The 24,364-nt window shown below is 37.9% G+C and overlaps 1 protein-coding gene across 1 annotated transcript; it reads right to left on the bottom strand.

Moving 5' to 3' along the window:
- Window positions 1-584: 584 nt before the first annotated feature.
- LOC127102140 (uncharacterized) lies at window positions 585-2,513 on the bottom strand. Its single transcript, XM_051039549.1, has 4 exons — window positions 1,858-2,513; window positions 1,658-1,757; window positions 1,355-1,561; window positions 585-707 (listed from the first exon to the last, which is right to left on the bottom strand). Exons 1-4 carry the CDS (start codon window positions 2,511-2,513, stop codon window positions 585-587), a joined length of 1,086 nt encoding a protein of 361 aa, XP_050895506.1.
- Window positions 2,514-24,364: the final 21,851 nt, after the last annotated feature.

Below are 24,364 nucleotides of genomic sequence, written 5' to 3'. Positions count from 1 at the left end.
TCCCCTTGCACACAAGTACCGCACAATCCAGGTTACAACAGAACTACATAGGTTTGAAAAAAAACAAATCAAATACACACATCAGAGGTAAACATGCAGTAACATAGCAGACAGGTTCTGTACTCCCCCTGTTACACATAATCAGAACTCCCCCTCAAGGGAACATCCAAAACAAAAATGACATGTCCAAGTTCACACATCAGAGGCATATGCAGCAGAAGAAAATAAGCCTAACACAACAATAATTCCTCAAACAAATTGATGTCACAACATCATGTCTGACATCACTTCGCAGTAGCCCAAAAGTTCCAGAACAGGAACTCCCCCTCAAATATAGCCACAGTTAGTGGTTAGTGGTTAGAGCACATAGACATTACTCCCCCCTTTTATCCATAATATGACAAAGGTAAACAACTAACCAAAACAAAGAAACCACATTCATAAAGTTAAGTAGCACAAATGAAAGTGCACACAAGGGTGCTTAAAATTCTGGTTAGATACCACACAACAAAACCAAACCAAAAATAACAACACTACAATCATATATCTTCCTGACTATCTGAGTCCGCAGTAGCATACTCCTCTCATTTAGCTTTTTTATCTTCATCAGTCTCAGCATCATTGACACCAGCAGAGTCCTCAACATCAACTCCAACATTGTCATCACCACCATGTTCAGCTTCCTTTTCCTCTTCTTCCATCAAACCCTTGATCAATTTTGAAGCTTTATCTTTGTAGCAGTGCTAGGTCGGATGGAATTATCCAATTCTTTACATGTCTCCTTTAGCTGTGCAATAACACTCTTCTTGGAAGTAGCAGGGCCAGGTACCTGAGAAGATGTCATGACAATATCTGAAACATGTATTCCAACAAATAGTTTGTAATGTAGGGATAAATGAGATTCCCTTTTCTTCACACTATCAATAGGAAGTAAGATTCCAGGATGTTGGTTTATGATTATCCCACAAATGAGTCAGGGAAAGCAGATAGGCATCTTCATAGCAGTTGAGAAGGCCTGCTTAAGAACTTATTCAAAAATGTACTTCCCAATATCAAAATCTCTTCTTGTTCCAATAACATATATAAACTTCCCAATCTCAGCAGAGATGTTTGAAGTGTGATTTGTAGGCACCCAGTTGGCAGTCCCAATCCTATGAAGGATTGCATAGTTGACACTCAACTTCCTAGCAGACAAGTTTCCTCTGTTTGACCAGTGTTTCACCTGCTTGTCAGTTATCTCCTTGCACACTTGGTCATATGTAACCTCTAGCTTAACCTAAGGTTCTTCAGTCCTTCCCAGAAACTTATTGATCGCATCATGAGAAAATGTCACGACATTTCCTCTAACATACACCTTCCTATAGTTTGCACTCTTCACATCATCACACCCATCAGGAATGGTCACCACAAACTCCTTGACTAGACTTTCATAGCAAAGCCTAAATTTTGTGACAATCTTCATCAATCCAATAGCCTCTATAAGCTCCACAACCTCCTTACATTTTAAGGCATCCTTACCCAATTCCCGCTCCAAAGCTATCCTCCTTTGAATAACATACTTCTATCTTTCAGCATTCTTCGCATAATGCAATGACACATTATCCAGTGGAGCCTCGGGCACAACAACCTAAGGCTTCTTTGTAACAGATCTTCTCACAGGAGTGATGTCTTGGACATCCTTTTCAACCTCAAACTCAGAATCACTTGAAGAAACAACCTTCCTCTTCCTCGTAGGTGTAACAACTTCACTCCATGATCTAGTAGGACCAACATGGGATTTTCCTTTAGAACTTCTAGAGGGAGTGCTTTTCATACCACCAGATTTTTTTTATCTCCTTAGAAGGAGAATATTCAAACATCACAGCCTTTCCTTTTCTTCTTTGAAGTTTCTTGGCTATTCCAGGAGCCAAAATGTTGGTAAGAGGTTCCTCATCAGTTGTTAGGTCATCAATATTCACAACAAAATCAACCTTCTTCTTACTCCTTCTTCCATGAGAAACTTCCTCAGGGACACATTCATCAGCCTTCTTCTTACTTCTTCTTTCATGTGCAGCTTGCTCAGGGACACATTCCTCAACCTTTTCACTAGAATTACCATCAGGGCTAGTTTCTCTTTCCAAAGATGTTTGAACATCTGGCAAAACATGTGAATCCACTTCCTTCAATATAGAGGTAACAAACTTCCGAAGTTCCTTATCAATGGCAATCCTTCCTGCTTCAGTTTGATTCTCAGTCACACCAGTACGCTTAGTTGGGTTTCTCATCTCAGAACCTTTAAACCTAGAACCCTCTTCAACAACAGTCTTATCTTTACTAGGGATTATAGGCTCAAAAGCAGATGGTGTTGCTTTCTTCTGAGAGGGTGGATGAATCGTGGATAGGGGAGCAACATCCAGAACAAGATCAGATAGATTGATCATTTGGAATGGTTCATCTTCCCTAGAAGTTGGAGATGATGATCCACTGGTTTCAATTGAGACATGCATGTGCTTAGGTGAAGACTGTTTCAACATCTTAGGTAACACTTGACACAGATGGAATGGGGAAAGACACATGAGAGAAGGTGAGCACAAATTTATGGAGAGGAATAAAGTGTTTGAATGAAATGAGTAGCGTGTTTTTGTCCAAAAGGATACACAATGGAGTAATGGGCTTAGACAAGTGTGTCGTGTCTAATGATGATAGTTAAAAACTTATCTGACACACTTAAATAATTTTAATTGCTATAAATGCTCATTAACACAAATCCCAAGTTTTCCTCTTAATTTTTCAAACTGAACTGCATCCAAGGCTTTGGTAAAAATGTCAGCAAGCTGATTTTCAGTGTTAATATGCTCAAGTGTTATGACTTTGTCTTCAACAAGTTCTCTAATAAAATGATGCCCGATGTCAATGTGTTTAGTCCTACTGTGCTGAATAGGATTTTTGGAGATATTAATAGCACTCAAGTTGTCACAGAATAATATTATGACATCTTGTGTAACATTATATTAGTCAACATTTGTTTCATCTCACTCAGACATAGAGCAGGATGCCTGCTCTGATACCAATTGAAATTCTGGTATGCATACATCACATGTCCTAAGAGATGTCGAGACACTAATATCTGATCAAATCACAATGACAATAAAACATATAGTTAATAGTACATAAAATAACAGAACACACAGAGTTGTTAACCCAGTTCGGTGTACAACAACACCTACATCTGGGGGCTACCAAGCAAGGGAGGAAATCCACTAAATAGTGTTAGTCTGTGGACCTTCAACAAACTATCTCCAGTTTATAATCTACTCCCTAATCACCACCCATGCTTAACTTCTACCTAAGACACACCTAGGTATGAGACCCTTCTCACTTTCCTTTCAATCACAACATTGATGAAAGTTTCAGAAGTCACACTTCACAGACACACAATCACTCAATGCTTAAAAGATTAAGAGTGATTGATAGAACTTACAACTCAATAGAGACATCATACTCTTATATCTAGATGATATTAGAGAGGCTCACAATTAGCAAGAACACACAAACCCTAACAACTCAATAAAGCAATATTTGATCTGTCCTCTAATTAGAATTGTGTCATTCTATATATAGCCAAAGTCTGGACTAGATTTGGGCTTCAAAAGTGCAGCAAGACAGCTGCTAAAAGTCTGCAGAAAATCCTGCATAAAATTAGGTCTTCAATCAAGAGTTTCCTAAAATGTCTCATCATTTAGAAAATAGAATAACTTTAAATTCAAATAGAATCTCCGATTCCTCAATCTTGGACGTCATATAGGATTACTTAATATTCCCAGAATATTCAATAATTTGTTAATCAACCAACCGTTACCAAGAGTAGACTTGTATCAGACAAGATATTGAATCCACATGTTAGGACATCTTGTTCAACATGTTGCTGCTAAGTTAGTTTTACCAAAATTACTACCAATCACAAATACAGAGAATTAACAGATAAGAAGATGAATGCTCGGACCTATATACTCGTTGAACTTGGATATGATAGCCCTTCTAGGGTGTTCAAAATGAAGATGTGTTGTTCAACCTCTTTAAAAAGCTGCAAGGAAATCAAATTTCTAAGAACTTAAAGTAAAATTTGTAAGGTACCAAAAATTCCTAGTTAACCATTGTAATAACTATCAAGTTAATGATGTTAAACAAACACTATTGGAAGGCAACTAAACTCTCTTTGTTTTTTCCTTTACTTCATTTATGTTGATTTTATTGTTTTTGTATTTGGATGTTAGTACTAATTGTTTATGCATGAGTGATGTTCTGATAAATTTGCTAGGTGATGCAAGTTGCTTACGAGTCGATCTCATCACAAAACTAACATGTTTCAATTCAGTATTTGACTTGTGAGGTGAACTACATTTTTTGCAACGCGAGTAATAATCAATCAAATTTTACATTAACTCCTTGAAGTCAACTTATTGGAACAAAAGGGCACTTCAAATATATGGAAGAGAGAATGCACATACAAGGAGTACCATAACTCAGTAGAGGCAACCTTAGTTAAGTTTATCTTATCAAATTCTATTTTTGAATGCTTTATATGATTGATGACTTAAATTTTAGTGAAACATAGTTCATAGTATTTTGCACTAAACTTTAAATTATATATTTGTGTATATTTTGCGCTAAACTTTAAATTATATATTTCGTGTAGGCAAATGTTACTTATCGGAACTTATAAATGTATGGCATTGGTCACCTTTTGAGGGTATCACTGTTTAAGATAAATTACAATAAGAACCAGATTCATATTAGAGGGGGAAAATGGAGGCTTCATCCTTGAAGATTTGAGCTTGAATGCCATTTTATCTTTTCTTCAACTTGTGCAAATCTACCACAATCAAGATTAACTAAGTTTTTCTTGTGTTTGGGATAAATTCAATCATTATGGTTCTTATAATTACTCTTGGTCCAAAGGTTATATGAAATCTTGTTTTCGCTATATTGATATTGTTATTTTTCGTTCTTAATATTTTTCTGAAATTAACCTCCAAAATTGGTCTTTTGATTTTGTTTAGGGCTGACCATAATGGTTCATGGCCGACCACTCAAAAAGAGTTGCAATTTGTATATAATCTTCTCAGAGTAGGACAGCCACCAAACAAACGAATACATGTGATCTAAATTTCAGATGCATCCAACAACTCCCCGCACTAAACGCATAACAAATACCAAGGTGTTATAACCGCTCTATTATATAAAGGGAAAATGCACCATTTTAATGTACACAATTTCAAATCAAATTTCCATTCACTCGTCTCTTTCACATACTGATGGGAGTGTTGGAGTGCTAACCTTGCAGGTCAACCCCCTCTCCACCATATCGAAAGCTCAGATCCACCATAATCATCCACAACTACTGATTCTCCATCCATTTCTAGTTCCTCAATGGGACAATGGTGCTCTCTGTGGGAATTGACGTCTAATTCATGTGTTTTCTCCAATTGCATGTTCTCTATTCTATTCATTATTTAGAAACATCCTCAGTTTATCGAATCGAGAGTTCTCAAAATCAAACATGAAGATCTATCGCGTTTGACCTAATAAATAAGCGTATCAACTTTGGTTTGTTGAATTTCCATATCCATGGCTTTCATACTTTTTTTAGCAATAATGGTTGGATCTAGAGCTACTCATTCCACCGCGGTACGCGAAGCCGCTATCACTCAAGCAAAAAATAATCAACCTCCTCTAGTCCCTCCTCAGGGCATTACAAACCAAGTGGTGGACATTCTACTACATCCTAGTTTACTCCAAGCTTCTTGGATTGCTGGATTTGTTCCAGTACCTTCGAGTAGACAAATAATACCGCTGGAAGCTTGACAAATAGAAGCCTTTCTTGGTTTCCAACTTTTGCGAGCTAACCTCGGAATACATGGCGCTGATGAATTGCTGAATAACATGTATAATATCATTTTGGTAGCATAATTCACATGAAATAGTAAAAGGTTTCTTCGTCTCGAAGAAAGCTCACACAATGCGCCTCAACAAGGGAATAATGTGCCATAAGTGATGTAAAAAAGAAGCCAAATCGATATCCCTGAGCCTACCACATCGAGAATAAATGAAGCTCAAAAATCTGAAGATTACTAGAAGAGAAGGAAGCACCATAGTCCTCCCCAGAGTCCCGAGGGAGACCGAGGTAGCCATGCTCCTCCACGATACCGTAAAGAAAGACAACCTCCAAAGAATCCATAGAGGCATCCCCTATGTACCTGTATTTTGGAAAGTAGAATATCGAAATTAATGGATAAGCCTCCCAAGCTCAGTGAGTACAATGGAAAGGTAGACCTGGACGAGTAGTGCAAGTCGTCAACGAGCAATTGAATCACTTCCATGTAGACGAAGCCTCCAAGTGTAATCTGTTCGCATTAAATCTGATTGGACAATCCAGATTATAGTTCAACACCCTACTAGACAGGAGTATTGAGTCCTTGACGAATTTCTGCGAGAGATTCACCACCCACATCACTGCATGGAAAAGGCAACAAATGTCAGTAAATTCCTTGAGCGGGATCACCCGAGGAAATAAGGAGAGCTAATGGTCTTACGTCGATTGATTCATACAGGTGATCATGGAGATAGAGGGATCCAAGGGAGGTCGCAAGTATTCGATCTTTGAGAACAACCTACTACGAGATAACCCCTTCAAACAAAATATGGGGAGAAGAGAAGCACAAGCCATGCAGGAACTGTTGGGTAGGGCTATATCTTTCATCAACCTTGAGGAAACGTTGAACACCCGGTTCGACGATCCGGTCTCTGTCGACACCAATTCTAATTGTCCGATGGGGAAAGAGTCTCAGTGACTGAAGGATGAATCCGACTAGGAAATATCATGTCGGTACGATAAGTACGCACCTCTGAATGCATCACGGGAATATATTTATGAAGAGTGTGATGACACAAAATTCTAAAAGGGAGGAATTAGAGATCTATTTCCCATCAAACAGTCTTCCTGGACAGACAAGACAAAGTAATGTCGTTTCCACAAAGGTCATGACCACAACACGAATGACTGCGTACAGTTGAAAAATGCTATTGAAAGGCTGATAAAAAGAGGCCGACTATCATAATACATGAAGGGATTAAAAAGAGAAAGAGAACTATCATTGGAGGGGCACCCTGAGCTAACCTCCCATCCAAGGAAACAATGAAAATAAAGATCACCGAGATGATGTCCATCCATAAGAAGCATAGAGGTACGTTGACAAAAACCCCCTGAGCAGCTAATGTTAGGGTTCCAAGACTCTAAGAAAGTCGGAGGAATCCCAAGCAAATTTTTTTCGTTAGAGGTAATAGCTATAATTAGAAATTTTGATGTCTTCTGGATTTTGATCGACAAAGATAGCTCATGCAACACATTTTCTCTGAGCTAATTGAGAAGATGGGCCTTGAAAGAGGAAGCTTATGGTCGTACAAAGGATCAAACTTGCAGACGTGCAACGACTCAACAACCCGTCCATGGGGGTAAGTATAATTAATGATATCTATAGAAGATGGGAATAATGCTTGATTCGTTAGTTCAAATTTCCTCGTGGTTACCTGCAGGACCATCTATAATTGAATTCTTGAAAGGCCCTACGCAACCATATTGGACGCGCCAGCCTCACCGTTCCATCTCAAGCTCAAATACCACACTCTCCAAGAAGTGCCGATCACCATCAATGTCAATCTCGAAGGATCAAAGAGAATATATCAAGCACTCCAGCGAGACCAAGGAGAAAGAAAGGTGATGGAAATAAATGTGACATCCCTAACCACCCAAATCAAAATCATGAACGTCTAACCTCCCAACAACGGTTGATCTTACTAGAAGCAAAACAAGAGAATAAACAGTGTGTAATCCAACTGGTTATGTTTTTCTATTAGTCGTGTTTGCCGTTATTTATGAAAAATCGACTTTCATGGGTGTAGGATTAATTTTCAATTATTAATGAAATGTTGAAAAATTATGAAATATTCATTTCTTTGTGATTGTGTATGGTAACATCGAGTCTGGGGTACGACCAAAGAGATCTAGGCCCCAACACAAAGACTCGAGGGTGCTTTCACAAACGTCACGTTCGTGCGATTACAACAATCAATTCCATACAACATAAAGCACACACACACATATAAAGAAAGTGAAAAAACCACTAAAACGAAAATAATGGTCCATCCTCTCTAGAGGCCGCAGTGGGTTGGCGACACGTGGACCTCATACTAGGTTTTAACATGAGCAGGGGGAAGGGGAATCGAACTTTGGTAAGGAATGGCCCTAGAGATTTCCAATAAAATTTTAGGGAAGACCTTATAAGTTCGTACAGAATCTTGAGCTCCACATTTGCAGTCACATAAACATACCTCAAACAGGTAAAAACAAAAACATATTTATTTCTCCATTATAGATATAATTTACACACGAGATGTGACAAAAAACCGAAGGAAGGCTACCCCGACAAAAAAATGACCTCCCCATATTTGAGCATCTGATCCCGCCGAATTTTCCCCCTAGAAATACTCTATTTTCTACAAAGCATTCTCAAAAGACTATGAAACGACCCCAAGGATGGTATTAGAACAAATAGTTAAACAATGAGCCAAAGAAGCATTCTTAAGACGTAAAGCCTTTAGATCTATTTGAGCCGCTGAAAGATCCACCTAAGTAGACATCAAAGTATCCCGGGAAGAAGTTGGAGACTTTTCCATCCTCACTACATCCCTAACCATATGATTCAAGTAGATGGCAAGAGAGCCAAAGAGATTAAGGGGCATAAAACATCACCTATCAGAGTAAGAGAAGTGGAAGTTATCTATATTTCTTATAGGTACGTATCTCGTTGAAGGGTCAGTCTACAAACATTTTACTCCAGCCGATGCTTCTCTTTATGTTGTTGGTCAGACCGAAGAGTGTTGCACGAACCGACTCCACCAATGGCCAAAGCAGAAATGCACGTCAAGTTTGACACACCATATTCACCATTTTCTCCAGGGCACGCCTAGACATGTTGTCTGTATGATTTAATTAATCGTTACATAGTTGTGGGGTGTAGAGATAGAGAGTTAGAGTTTAGTATAATTATTTAGAACTGTTTAGAATTTTAAATAATTAAATAATAGTAGATTTAGTGAATTTATTAATTAAAATAATAATATGAGGAGTTGGAGCATGTTTGAGAATTAAAAGAATTAGAGGTTGATAGAAGTAATTTATAATTATTTTTAATCACTTAAAATAATAGTAGTTATTTAATTTAATTAAAATATAATAGAAATTAATGAGAATGTCAAAGTAGGGATTTTGGGAATAAGGAAGGATAAAATAAGGAAAGCCAAATTATGATTTTGTATTATAAATAGAGAAGTTGAGAGAAAGTGAGGGTTTTGTTAGTATGTGAAAATTGGTTTGAAGAGGTAATAGTAGCATTGGAAACTTAGAGCTATGGGAGAGGGAAGAACACCAAGAAATTCAGATTCCTTTTGCTGCTAGGAGAACCTAGGTAAGGGGGGTGGGGTGGGGGGGGGGGGGGGGGGAGACCATTCATTTATGGGTTCCATATCCCCTTGGCCTCGATTATGTTGTGTTCCTTTGATGTTGATGAATTTGATGAGCAATGATGTGTTTTATGGTTGTATGTGTGATTCAATTATTGTGATGTGTTGTTGAATCTTCCCTTGAAATCATGCTGATATGGGATTATTGTTGTGTCAAATTCTTGAGTTTTTAGGTGAATTGAGTGGTCTATGTTTTGGTGAATCCAAATGAATAAGTCATGAAATAACTTAATATGTTTAGAATCTATAGGGTGAAATAGGTGTGATAATGTGGTGAGTTCATGAATTAGAGTAAATTAGAAGCATATGATTGAGTCTGGTATAACACTGAACAATTGGAAACTTGGCACTATCACGTAACAACACAACTGGAAAAAATGCACCCATGACAATCGGTTGTAGCATGAGGACAATCAGTTGTCATGTTTTTGAAAAAAACTTACTTTTGGGTCTGCACTGGTGATAATCAGTTGTCACTGAATGTTGAATTATGATATGCTTTGATGTTTTACCTCATAACATTTTAACCGTATATCCAAACGACGCGTTATTTGAAGTGTTAGAAAGCTAACACTCAAAACTATAACATGACAATGATAGGTGAATTGTTTGAGTATTATTCATATGTCTATTGATTTGGTGAAGTTTTTGTTCATATGTTCAGTTAATGAATTATTGACATATTTCGATGATTTTGGTCATAACTTTCATTCTGTAAGTCCGATTTAGATCCCGCTCAAAGTGTTGGGAAGATGACACGCTGAACTACACAGTAGTAGTTAGATTTTTGATGGTTAAACTAGGATTATATGTGTACTATTGTTGTGGGTTTCACGATGATGTGATGAATCATTTAGCGAAATGTTGAGTTTTCGTTGATGATGAATTATTATGGTAAATTGCTAATACAATTGCAAGCTGTTTAGTTGTCGTGTTTTGATAATTGAGATGCATGATTTCAATGTGTAACTATCTTGTTGATGTTGTACATGAAATTATGCGGTTGATGTGATACCGTTTATGTTGTTGCAGTTGTTGTGATAATGTTGATGTGATTATGAGATGAATTATTATACTTATAATGATAACATGTTGAGTTGAGATGTTTAGTTTCGATGTGAAACTATCATGATGATATTGTACAGAAAATTATGTGATTGATGTGATACCATTTGTGTTGTTAAGTTGTTGTGACGATGCATACATTCATTCATGCATCATGGGATGTTGTTGTTTTGAAAGAGGCGGTTATAAGTTTCGATGTTGGTGACCGATAATTGTCCCAAGCTTGATGTTAAGGCTTGGAGCTTAGTGTGGGGCTTATGGGTTCGTAGTTGATTGGAACCCAGTTTATAATTGGAACCATTGTGAAAGAGGCAATTATAGGTTTTGATGTTGGTGACCGATAATTGTCCCAACCTTGATGTTATGGCTTGGAGCTCGGTGTAGGGCTCAGGGTTTGCTGAGTGAAGCCCATGGGTTCGCAGTTGATTATGACCCGGTTCATAATTGGAACCATTGTTGGAGTCAGTACCGCATTCATATGATTCTGTTGATGTTGTTGAGAGTCACATTTGCATATTGATTGTGTATTATTATGAAGTGGGTGAAACTTGAATACATGTGTTGTGGTGCATAATGGATTATGTTTGAACTGTATTGTATTAATCTACTCTGATTGTGTATGAGCCGTTTATTATTTGAATGTATTTTTCACCCCTTCTGTTTGAATGTTGCCTTTACATGGGCATCGTGTAGATACTCAGGAGTGGATCTCACTGAAGTAAGTGGAAGATGACTCTTGGAGCACTTCCTTAGTTTATCGTTTTGATTAGTGATGTCTTACTCTAATCATGTAACATCGGGTTAGGGACATTTATTTTACTTGCTACGTTGTTTAGGTTGAAGTTTGAGACTAAATTCCATGAGATGTTGTACCTTTAATAATTATTTAATGATGAATTCTGCCGCAATGATACCCTAAGTGAAGGTGAGCATGCGATGATAGGTTTTATGTGAAATATTGTAACCCATGTTACGGAGAAGGATATGTTTGATGTGAGTGACACCCTATGTGGTTGTATTTTTATTAAGTTATAGGATGATTTGTATGCGGGGTTTTAGGGTGTTACAATAAGTAGGAGAGTCGAAAGAAAGAAATAATCGCCTTTAATAATTGAATTTTATTCCATAAAGTTTCTCGTTCTTAATCGTACCAAATAAATATTAACCCCCCCCCCCCCCCCCATATTTTATTTACTTTAATTCCTACTATCATGCGTGGTAGGGGATTTTACCTCAACTACACAAGCGAGGTAACGAAGGGCGACATGAAAATTTTCCACTTTACCCCTTGATTTCGGAATAAACGAGGGGATACTTGAAATGGTCATTGATTCAATCCCCAACAACATCATTTTTTATTTATTTTCAAAACTATGTAGCGCGCGCCACATACCTCTCGGTTTTTGTTAATAACTAGGGGAAAAAGTCCAGTATTTACGTCAGTTTGATATAATAACCAAGGAGTATAACCTATTTTTTTCATTTATAATTTTTTTAAATCTTATTTTGACTGACCTATATCATTTTTTACACCGAAACTACAAATTTTGTGACATAATCATATCATTTTATTTTATACAGAACATAAACACAAAATATCAAATTTAAATTATTTACAAAACCAAATGTACACGTATCCAAAATGGTACACCAAGAGAACTTGTGCATATTTGAAAACAGAATCATATAGTTCTTAAAATTCCTATAATGAGATTTGAGATACACAAAACCTCTACCAAGAGAATGTATACATATTTTAACTTATACATATTTGCAACTATAATGATAAAACCTATATACAATGCTTACAACAACCAAGAAAAACTAGTGTTCTTGAGATTCATAATAAGATAGGAAGGCATCGGCCCAACGTGATCAGATGTCATCTATACCCTATTGTGAGAATGGTGTTTTGTTGCTAAACACCTATAATTTGAGCAAAATTTAAATTATGATAAGCTAATAACAATAACATTAACTTAACAAATATTTATAAATTACATGTATATGAATAAAGTTAATACCTTAACCCATAACAATTCCTCCAAAGACAATATTTAACATATGTCTGATAACATAGTATTGACAAGAAAAGAAATCTTGTAGTTTTTGCGATTACAAATAATTTTCATATTGCTGTGAAATAGATGCCCAAAAAATAGAGTATGATCGGTTTCTTTATTAACAAGAAAACCACAAAGTAAAGAAAAAGAGAGAAGAGAAGAGAAAAACAATTCAAAATGGTTTGAAACCCTGAATTCTTGATTCAATTACACATTAAAAACAATGCTTACAATTGAATCTCAACCACACCACTTTCACCCTCTGATTAGAATTATGAGGGATTAAGGGACTAATGGAGAAATGAGAATTAGTATGTTATTTATAAGAAAAACACTAGCTTTCAACTAACATACTAAACAATTGACCCAACAGACTGGCTAAATTCAACATGCTAACTTAAACAAGAAGCTAACATATATGTGCATGCAAGAACGAACTTCGACTACGAAATGCACATCTATGACTACTTGTCAAACCATGAAGCTAACCTTGTCGAGGAAGATTTCGATCCAAATAGCACACATATATTTACTAATTAATACACACAAAACACAAATAATACATTAGAGAAAAATAAAAGAATGTCAAAAATCACAATTAATACTTACTTTTTGGAAAATGAACCTTTGCTTTCTACCTTGTAGATCAAGTTTTACAAAATTGTATCCCTTCATAGCTCTACATATCGACAAAAATTAAACATGAATACAAATTATTCAAAACTAAAGATAACATTTGAGTATTACAAATAATACCACTTACCCGCTCAAAACGTCATGCATCTTTTCATAAAGTTTATAGTGTAACGAGCATACCATAGCTACAACATTTTGCTTCAGACATATAATAACTAATTTCCAATGCGAACTACATAAACATTCATAATAATTAATAATCTGTATAAGATTGATTTATAAAAGAAATCACAAATTAATATATACTTACGCATGTTAAAACGGTCTCATGCAACATTCTTTACTCTCATTAACTAACTTATTTTGTAAGTACATCTTGATATTGTTTGCTACCATATCTTGAAATTGAATGTTCAATGGATCTAATAAACAATAATTTCTTAATTTTTTTTCAACACACATCTTATGCATGAACCTAATTAAAAGTTAATGCAAAAGTTAAATCTTTAAGTTAAAGTATTAGAACAATGAATAAAAAATGAAACCACCGTAAAAATTATACTTACGAGCACCACAATTATAGTAAGGTTATGTCCAGCCAATCATTTTCCTTCAAAAATTCCATAACACTACTATTAGGAGGTATATAAGCTTGTTCTTGTTCATGTTTTAATGTAATAAAATCACAGATGTCTGGAATCTCCACTATCATCCTTGATAGTCTTTGAGTATTCTCTAGTTGAGGTGGTGTGGTCTCAATATTGTGCTACGAGGCAGAACAACTATCTTTTATGCTTGAACCATCCATAACAACTTTCTCAACAACTTTCTTAAGTAAGTCCAATGATCTAAAATTGAGTGATTGAGTACACCAATTGATTTTAATTGTTGCATCATAAAAACAACTAAAATACAATCAAAAATTAAAATACACAAACAGTAACAACACACAACAATTTTTTTTAAACCTATATTTATACCTTAATCACATAGCGTACACTTCTCCTATACTTCCTCGGACAACCTCTCTCGCTCCTCCTCAACCAACCTATCTCGCTCGTCTTGAACCCTCTCCAATACCTCATGAAACATCCTCTCTCGCTCTTATAGATTCACCATCCCACATTCCTCATAAGTCCACTTCTCCCGCTCTTGAAAATACGATCATAATATATAATGGTGCAAAAGTATACAAGGGTAGCCTAAACAAACATCATAAGATAATCAACATAACTCATTTGCAAACATCACTAAAGTATTCACATTCACTAACATCAACATAATCATTCACTACATATGCAAATAATGCATGTAAATGTACTCAACGACACAACTCAATAATGCATGTGGTACCATTATAGACAACATAGGTCCATCTCGCTCTGAATCCCCACCATAGGACCAGAGCACACCAATAGTTACCATCACTATAGTTAACACTTCACCAATTCCCATATGGAATCGGTTACTCGCTCCTGAATCCATACCATCAGAGCAGAGGACACCAAAATCATTTGCTATCACCATAAGCAACGCTTCACTAATTCCTCGTTGAAATTAACTACTCGCTCCTGAATCTATACCATCAGACCAGAATGCATAAAAATTGGACCGAATCCCATACACTATGACGTATGATTCACCATAACATGCAATCTCACAAAAAATGATCACCGTATAATCACCATAATAAACAACAACGTTATTTTCCACACAAACTAATGGATTAAATAAATCCACATAACAAAAAATGTCAAACACCTCCAAACAGTGGCCAAACAATATCCAATTCACAGTAGCACATCAAAAATCAGAGCGACAAACCAATTTACACACAACTAGGCCAATTACGCTCATTCTGGCTACGTGATGGGTTACCCATCACTAAGGTGATGCTCGTCACCCTCCACGTCATCTCACACATCGTCCTAGTGACGATCGTCCCAACTAACCCTGCCTAGGGACCATGAAGGTCTACCAGTCAGGAAGCTAACGCCTGTCAGCGCCTTCACAATGATGAGGATTAAGGCTTCATTAGGGTGACATCTGTCACCCTAAACCAGAAGTAGAACATGCATTTTCTTCAATGGAGTTTAAAACAAAACTCCGATTCTACATTCCCTGACCACAAATCGAACCACAATAACACGAAATATATTATCTAACAACAAAGCATCAATTATCCATCAATTAACATGTAATTTTACTCATTCAAACATGATTTGACATACTTTATTCATCAAAATTATCACCCACATATGAATACCCACACATACAAATATCATGAGCATGAACATTCAAATCTCATATTAATATAGTGCACAAAAATCAAATAGTACATCATATCATTCATGGTATCTCAGAACACCATTCATGTTCATCAATCTTTAAACATAAGGGAAGAAGTAAAGAAAAGTCTAATGGGATTAAGGATTTCCCTCTACCCAATCATGCAATATACACCTTATTAGGAGTAATCCTGCCCTTACCTTAGTTTTTCCAACAAAGATGCACCTTCAAGCTCTAACAATGAAGTTTTTCTCTAAGCCCTAATCTTTGGCTCTTTCACCATTTTTTTTCACGTACTCTTCTTTTTCTCCCCAAAACTCTACTAACTAATAATATATATTATAAGCTAATTATTTAATTTCTTAAAATTGCACTAAAGCCCAAACTTTGTTACAACTTACACCACTCTCCCTACATTCCATAGTTTTCTATTATTCCACCAAAAACTCTGCATTTTATATTTTATTTTTAATTAGTAAATTAAAATAGTTACAATTCCAATTATTTAATTATTTTAAACATTCCAATCCTTCTACGACCCCACAAAGGCTCTTACTACCCTACACCAATGCCCTACATAAACATACAAATCACCATACATATTTAATTAATAATACACCAAGATAAGTAATCAAATAAAATGCGAAATAATTCGATTAAATAATTTGATCGAATTTAGGTGTGTTACAACTATTCCCACTGAAATAATTTTTGCCCATAAAAATTACCTAAATGAACTAGAGTCAGATACGACTCCCTCATCTGGCTCTCCAGCTCCCTAGTTATGCTTCCACCATCTGGTCCTCCCCACACTACCTTCACGAAGGTAATCTCCTTACCACACAACTACTTCACTTTTCGATCTTCTATCCGCATGGGCGATGCCTCAATAATCAGGTTCTCTCTCACCAGCACATCATTCAATTGGACCACATGAGACGGATCCATGATGTATCTCCTCAACTAACACACATGAAACATATCATGAAGATTAGCAAGCGGTGGTGGCAAGGCAATTTGATAGGCCACCTCTCCAATCCTCTTCAAGATTTGATATGTGTCATACCCCAAAATTTGCCCGTTAATTTTGCAAGACATTTTTGAAGGCACTCCAACTCATTACTCAAGGCATTGACCTTAAAGGAACAAAGACCCAGCTCACAGATGGCCAAATCCAGAAAATGGCCTAAACTGGCATGCTCGCTAGGCGAGCAACTCCTTCGCCTAGCGAACCCTTCGCTATGCCCCTCGCCTAGCGAAGCTTGCGAATACCAGAAAATTCTGGGCTTCATTCTGAGCCCATTAGGTCACAAAAAGAGCATTATAAATACCACCACTTCAGTCAGAAAAATGGAGAACGAAAACGGACAGAAGGAGACGAATCGGAACCCTAGCAATCAAACCTTGGAGGTTAACCAAGAGAATTCAGAGCAACCCTAAAGGAAACCCTGAAGGCAATTCATCTTCACAAAGGTTATCGCTAAGCGAGCATGTAGCGAGTATTCGCTAAGCCTTCGCTAGGCGAGGCAGAGGCGAACGTGACAGTCGCTAATATTTTGGTTGTTCTGTTCTATGCTTATCTGATCTGTTCTATTTTAATCATGCGTTATTTTGCCTGACATTCCTACTGCTGTGTTTCTTTTGCGGTGTAATCCTCGATTGCACCCCCATTTGGTATTCTGACCTGTTTGCTGAATATTGTAAGGACTCACATACTCCCGAAGAGGGTAGCTTGCTAGGTATCCCACTTTATTTGTGGGATACCCTTATGAAGATTCATCCTGATTACTTAATTGATTTTAATGTAATTATTTAATTGATTTTAATGTGGAGATTCATCCTAATTACTTAATTAATATGGACCTAACTACCTGATTACAACTACCTAATTGATTGTAAAACATTGCCTTTGAATATGTGATCTTGGACCTCTCTTTGTTGCCCTACGGTATTACGGTATTACGGTCATGTCCCGCGAATGTGGGGATACACTTAGCAAAGACCCTTCGGTTAAATCATCACGTCCCTATAAAATAAATCATAGTCCCTCGGATGTTGCTCGCGAATATATGATTTTGTCCCCCGACGACCCTTCGTTGTAGCCTACGGTTAAATGATGATCGTCCCTTCGAATGCTAAGGTATCCTTACAAATGTTGCCTTCAATGACCAATCGATGACCCTACGATGTCCCTTTACATCCAAAGGGATAAGACTACTTACTTCTCAATAGTAAGGACAGTTTTACCCTCATAAGGATAGGAAATGCCCATAAGGACCTTGGATGGGTATAACTCTTAATTGCTGGCTCACAACCTAAAACATTTTTCATACCTCACATTTTTGCAAATACTAGAAAATCACCACTTGGTATACATTCGTACTAGAATCATTACCAAGTTATATTTTTCTAAACCACTTTCAAAATTAAACGAGATAAATACTTTGTATACATTCGTACAAGAATCATTACAAAGTTAAACTCTCTTTTCAAAACACTTTTTAAGCAATTCACAAACACTTTTTCAGACAAACATAAGTGATCAAGCAATTAAGGGCCCATGGATAACCATGGATACAAAGGGTGCTAACACCTTCCCTTTGTATAATGTACCTCCCGAACCCAAAATCTAATTAAGGTGTTTCCTGTTCTTTTCCACCTTTCCTTATTGGATAAAAGAAAAGTCGGTGGTGACTCTTGCTATCCGCGACATTTGCTTTCCAAAGCAAAACACACAAAGTCAGTTCACCGTATGACAGAACTGGCGACTCTGCTGGGGATGTTAAAAAGAGGGGTTACCTTAAAAACAAGATCACTTACTCAAATTGTCTGATTTACTTTTAAGGGATTGTTTGGGTATTTTACGCTTGAGTGAAAGATCCTACACCCGGATCTAGTGTACCTTAGGTAAGTAGCAATAGATCATCGCGACTATCCGGCGTATACTGGAATGGTCAAAATGATGGCTACGGTTAATGTGACACTTTGGATGTCCTGATGTTCCTCATGTTTACTTGAGGAAAAATTTGGCGTTCGCGTGGTGTCATCAAAGCATTAACCAGACCTTTAGAACCCTATTTGACTCATCCTAGCCATTAGAAAGTAGTGAGATAACTGACTTCGGTTCCGACTGGGGTTGGTTGATACTCGATACTACACTCTTTGAGATTGGACTTTAGGGAAGCTTTGGTCAACCACTTGGTGTTGCACTGAAGTGGACTTAAAGGAAGGTCAATGATTGGAGATCCTTTTAGAACCCGGTTACTATTCTAGGACAGGTTGAACCAACCAAACTTCAGTGGGGAGGGTACTTACCTATGGAACTCATGCAAGCCTTAAAACCTAGGAATGATTGTTGTGTGACTTGCTTGTGCTTGTTATTCACATAACATCATAACATCATAACATCATAACATCATAACATCATAACATCATGGCATTGTACTAACCATTTCGAGGACTTAGGGATTTAACTTTGCTCTATTTTAAAAAAAAAAAAAAAAAAAAAAGAAGTTTCTTTTTTTGGTAGTTTACGCAAAGTTAAATTCCAAAAGTCCTTGAAAACATTTCATACATTGCATAGCATAACATGACATTGCATAACAGGTATTCTAAAAAGCTCAACGTTCTTACGGTCTTCCTTTTAAACAGAAAAATGGCCCTCGAACAAACTGTCAAAGATCTCCAGGCTCAAAATGCTCAATTCCAGGAAATGATCTTAAGCTTATCCAAAGGGTAGGAGGAACTGAAGGCTCTCTTGTTCGAACAGAAGAAGGACAAGAAACCTGTGAGTTACATTAACCCGGGAAGAAGGCTTAAAGGACAGGCTGCAGGAGTCAAGATTAGGATTCCGAAGGATCAAGAAGAAGGGACAGATTCAGAAGAGGAGAATGCTGATCCTTTCAGCCAGGAGGACGACGATGAAGATTATGAAAATGAACAGTACTCTCCAAAAGGTGATAAGTATAAACTGCTGGAAGAACGTATGCTAGCTATGGAGGGTCAGAAGGCGCCCGGTCTGGATTTCGAAAGCTTGGGTCTAGTCTCTGATGTGGTCATTCCTCGCAAATTCAAGATCCCTACTTTCACTAAGTATGATGGTGCATCTTGTCCTCAGATGCATCTGAGAGCTTACGTGAGAAAGATTCAACCGTATACCACTGATAGGAAGCTATGGATCCATTTCTTCCAAGAGAGTCTGTCTGGCACACAGTTGGAGTGGTACTATCAGCTCGAGAGCTCTGACATCCGCACCTGGACTGAATTAGCGACAGCTTTCTACAAGCATTACCAGTATAATTCTGAATTGGCACCTACTCTGCTACAATTGCAGATTATGACTATGGGATCTAAAGAAAGCTTCAAAGAATATGCTCAAAAATGGAGAGATTTGGCTGGCAGAGTCAAACCCCCCATGACTGATCGAGAATTAGTGGACATGTTCATGAGCACACTGACTGGCCCATTCTACAGCCATCTATTGAGAAGTTCCTCATCGGGTTTCACTGAACTTATATTAACAAGTGAGCATGTTGAACGCGACATTCGAAGTGGAAAGATACAGGCGGCTACCTCTGATCCTCCGGAGACTCCTAATGACATCACTGCCCCTCTGCCTAACCATGACGAGACTGTCAATGCTGTGGAAGATGCTGATAACGATTGTGACTTGGATAGTTGGATATTCCTAACAATTGGTGACGAACTCAATAATTGGAAGGCTGAAGACACTATTCTGATTTCCTTTAGTCAGGAGTAATTGTTATTGCTTATTTTAATGTATTAAATTTTGTTAAAGGTTTTGTCATTTTTATAAGCATATTCACATTCAATAAATCAATGGACCTTTTTGCATTCAAATATTGCGCTCTTTATCTTTCCTGTCATCTTTCAAATAAGCTATGTTTTCTTGCACACACTCACGTAACAATTTACCGATCCATATCCACTCTGGATCTTGTTGGTAATAACTCTGCTACTGTTCATTATGACTTTGAAAATCCGATCTACCAAGCCGAGGATGGAGGTGAGAAAGATTGTGAAGTCCCTGGAGAACTTGCCAGACTGTCACTGCAAGAAGAAAAGACCATACAGCCGCAGGAATAATCAATTGAAACTGTGAATCTGGGTATTGAAGTAGACAAGAAAGAAGTCAAAATAGGAGCAGGCTTGGAAAACAGTGTCAAAGAAAGATTGAGTCGGATGTTACGTGACTATGTAGAGGTTTTCGCTGGAAAAATCAAGAGATAATATGGAATGATAAATGTCAAGAAGCTTTTGACAGAATCAAGAAGTATCTCCAAGAACCTCCAATTCTGATGCCACCAGTTGAAGGAAGACCTCTAATCATGTATTTGACCGTGTTAGAAAATTCAATAGGGTGTGTGTTGGGGCAACATGACGAGTCTGGTTGAAAAGAGCATGCAATATACTACCTTAGCAAAAGGTACCGACTGTGAAACAAGATACTCACAGCTCGAGAAAGCTTGTTGTGCTTTGGCTTGGGCTGCTCGCCGACTAAGACAGTATATGTTGAATCATACCACTTTATTGATTTCTAAGATGGATCTTATCAAGTATACATTTGGAAAACCTGCTCTCTCCAATTTGAACAACAAGATGATTACTGAACTCTGCACGCAGTTTAAAATAAAACACCATAACTCTTCTCCGTACCGGCCAAAGATGAACGGCGCCGTAGAAGCTGCTAATAAGAATATTAAGAAGATTATACAAAAGATGACAGTGACGTACAAAGACTGGCAAGAGAAGTTACCATTTGCTCTTCATGGTTATCGCACTTCAGTACGCACTTTGACAGGGGCAACTCCTTTCTCTTTAGTCTACGGAATGGAAGTCGTCTTACCTGTGGAAGTTCAGATTCCCTCTCTAAGAATCATGAAAGAGGCTGGTTTAGACGAGGATGAATGGATTCAGACTCGACTCGATCAGATAAATTTGATTGATGAAAAGAGACTTGTGGCCGTTTGTCATGGGCAGATATATCAGAAGCGCATGACCCAGGCATTTAACAAAAGGGTCAAGAGACGGGTGTATCAAATCGGCGACGTGGTGATCAAGCGTATCATTCTACCACAAGGTGATCCCAGAGGCAAATGGACCCCCACATACGAAGGGCCATTTGTAGTTAAGAAGGTATTCTCTGGTGGAGCCATGATACTTGCTACAATGGATGGCGAAGACTTCCCACATCCTGTGAACGCAGACATAGTTAAAAAATACTACGCATAAAAGAGACCCGCTAGGTCGACGTACCTAGGCAAAAGTAAGGGCATCCCGGCGAACCAAAAGGGTTCGGGCAAAAATTAGGGATAAACATATAAAAATATACACCCGGCAAGTCGAAAACCTAAAAGGGCGGCTTGGGCAAAAAAGGGTATCCTGGTGGACTGAAAACCTGAAAAGACGGTCCAGGCAAAAATTAGGGATTAAAAGCGTATGACTATGTCCCGTTCTCAGACAACTTCACCCAAGTCAAAGGGACTGAACAAGCCAATCACTTCTAATCCGACAGTGGGAGATAAGATGCTTGAAGACATAATGACAGTGGCAGAATTAAAACCAATAGGACTTTTTTTTCATAGTTTTTCTTTGTTGTCTCGACGATTTCCTCTTACTAGGATTTCTGTCTCCTTGTACACAAATTGCCTGTTTATAGGCCCTCCTTCATAATTTTATTTCCAAAAGGATGCTTTTGTTTTACTTCTTCTGTTTGCGTAAACGTCCATTGATTTAATTTGAATTGATATATGCATTTGAATATGATCGATGTTTACCAAAAATGCATGCATAAAATAGAAATAGCGATTACTACAAGACTTCAGGATCGAGGAGAAGGTCTAACCATGCTTTCCACTGAATCCGTTGCTAATTCTATTCTCCAGCAAAGCCAGTTATTCCCCAAGCAATTGGCATTACTAGACAAATTGGTCATCTCTTCCACCCCCAGCCAGGCTTCTGTTGAACGTTTCTACCATCAGACAGAAATCCAATACCACCAGCTAAGAAAGGGCCGTCAATACAAATATCTCCAACCAGAATATGGGGATTTATTTTCCCCAGGGAGTCGCCAGGAAAAACTTTTCAGACGCATAATTCATTCATTACATCCTTTCACAGCATACGCATGCATACATTGTTCGCATTTATTTTCATAAGCATAAAACATCTCATGCATCATGACATGGCATGAAGCTAACTTTTCTTTTCAGGTTAATTATCCTCCTGATACAATCAAAACAAAGGCCCATTCAGACGAACATCTTTATCAATTACATTCAAGATTCAACTACATCTCCCAGATACAATCCATATGAGTATTCACTCTGACAAGCACTCTGATATCCGCCCAATGGTGTCATCTTTAAGCCCACCCCAGATATTCATTGCAAATACAACATATACAGATACTACCAGATATAGCCTAGCGTACGGTTCATCCTGATTCAGCTCAACATATGACTCCTTCAACTCAGATACGATCTAACGTACGATCCATTCTGACCTTCAACTACTCCAATACGGTCTAGCGTACGACCCATTTGGATCTTCAAATCCTCAGATACTGCCTAGCGTACGGTACATTCCGGGGTGTAGTCTAGCGTACTACTACTTTCTTCTTCAGATACGATCTAACGTACGATCCATTCTGACCTTCAACTACTCCAATACGGTCTAGCGTACGACCCATTTGGATCTTCAAATCCTCAGATACTGCCTAGCGTACGGTACATTCCGGGGTGTAGTCTAGCGTACGACTACTTTCTTCTTCAGATACAGCCTAACGTACGACTCATTCTGCAACTCCAATATGGTCTAGCGTACGACCCATTTGGATCTTCAAATCCTCAGATGCTGCCTAGCGTACGGTACATTCCAGGGTGTAGTCTAGCGTACGACTACTTTCCTCTTCAGATACAGCCTAACGTACGGCTCATTCTGCAACTCCAATACGGTCTAACGTACGACCCATTTGGATCTTCAACTCAGATGCGATCTAATGCACGATCCATTCTGACCCCTTCGTCAGATACAACCTAACGTACGGCTCATTCTACAACTCAGATACGACCCAGCGTACGATCCATTCTGATCTGTCATCCCCAACGAAGTCACCCGCCTAATGGATAACTCATTCGGCTACTCAGATACGATCTAGCATATGGTCCATTCTGATCCTTCATCCCCAGCAGCGTATGATCCATACTGAACTTTCATCATCAAACTTCCTGGATGGCATCTTTAAGCCCATCTCCATCAGGAATAACTTCTGATTACCAAGCGCAAATTTTTGGGGCATTCTAGTGTTCAATAATCTTCCACCTCCAGACCACGAATGGCATACATACCATTCTAAATCTCTCGGTTCAAGAATATTGAACAGGGGCAGCTGTCATACCCCAAAATTTGCCCGTTAATTTTGCAAGACATTTTTGAAGGCACTCCAACTCATTACTCAAGGCATTGACCTTAAAGGAACAAAGACCCAACTCACAGATGGCCAAATCCAGAAAATGGCCTAAACTGGCATGCTCGCTAGGCGAGCAACTCCTTCGCCTAGCGAACCCTTCGCTATGCCCCTCGCCTAGCGAAGCTTGCGAATACCAAAAAATTCTGGGCTTCATTTTGAGCCCATTAGGTCACAAAAAGAGCATTATAAATACCACCACTTCAGTCAGAAAAATGGAGAACAAAAACGGACAGAAGGAGACGAATCGGAACCCTAGCAATCA

This window comes from Lathyrus oleraceus, chromosome 7, assembly GCF_024323335.1.
Source record: "Lathyrus oleraceus cultivar Zhongwan6 chromosome 7, CAAS_Psat_ZW6_1.0, whole genome shotgun sequence".
In the NCBI taxonomy this organism is placed as follows: domain Eukaryota; kingdom Viridiplantae; phylum Streptophyta; class Magnoliopsida; order Fabales; family Fabaceae; genus Lathyrus; species Lathyrus oleraceus.
The sequence above is the reverse complement of the archived record's forward strand: the minus strand, read 5'-3'. Positions and strand labels throughout refer to the sequence as shown.

Bases quoted from the DNA above. Each gene is read 5' to 3' on its own strand.
- LOC127102140 (XM_051039549.1), bottom strand. From the start codon at position 2,513: ATGTTGAAACAGTCTTCACCTAAGCACATGCATGTCTCAATTGAAACC. The intron at 1,562-1,657 runs GTGAGAAGATCT...GCTGAAAGATAG, and splicing joins ATGTCCAAGACATCACTCCT to AAGTATGTTATTCAAAGGAG. The intron at 708-1,354 runs GTGTATGTTAGA...AAATTGATCAAG, and splicing joins AGAGTGCAAACTATAGGAAG to GGTTTGATGGAAGAAGAGGA.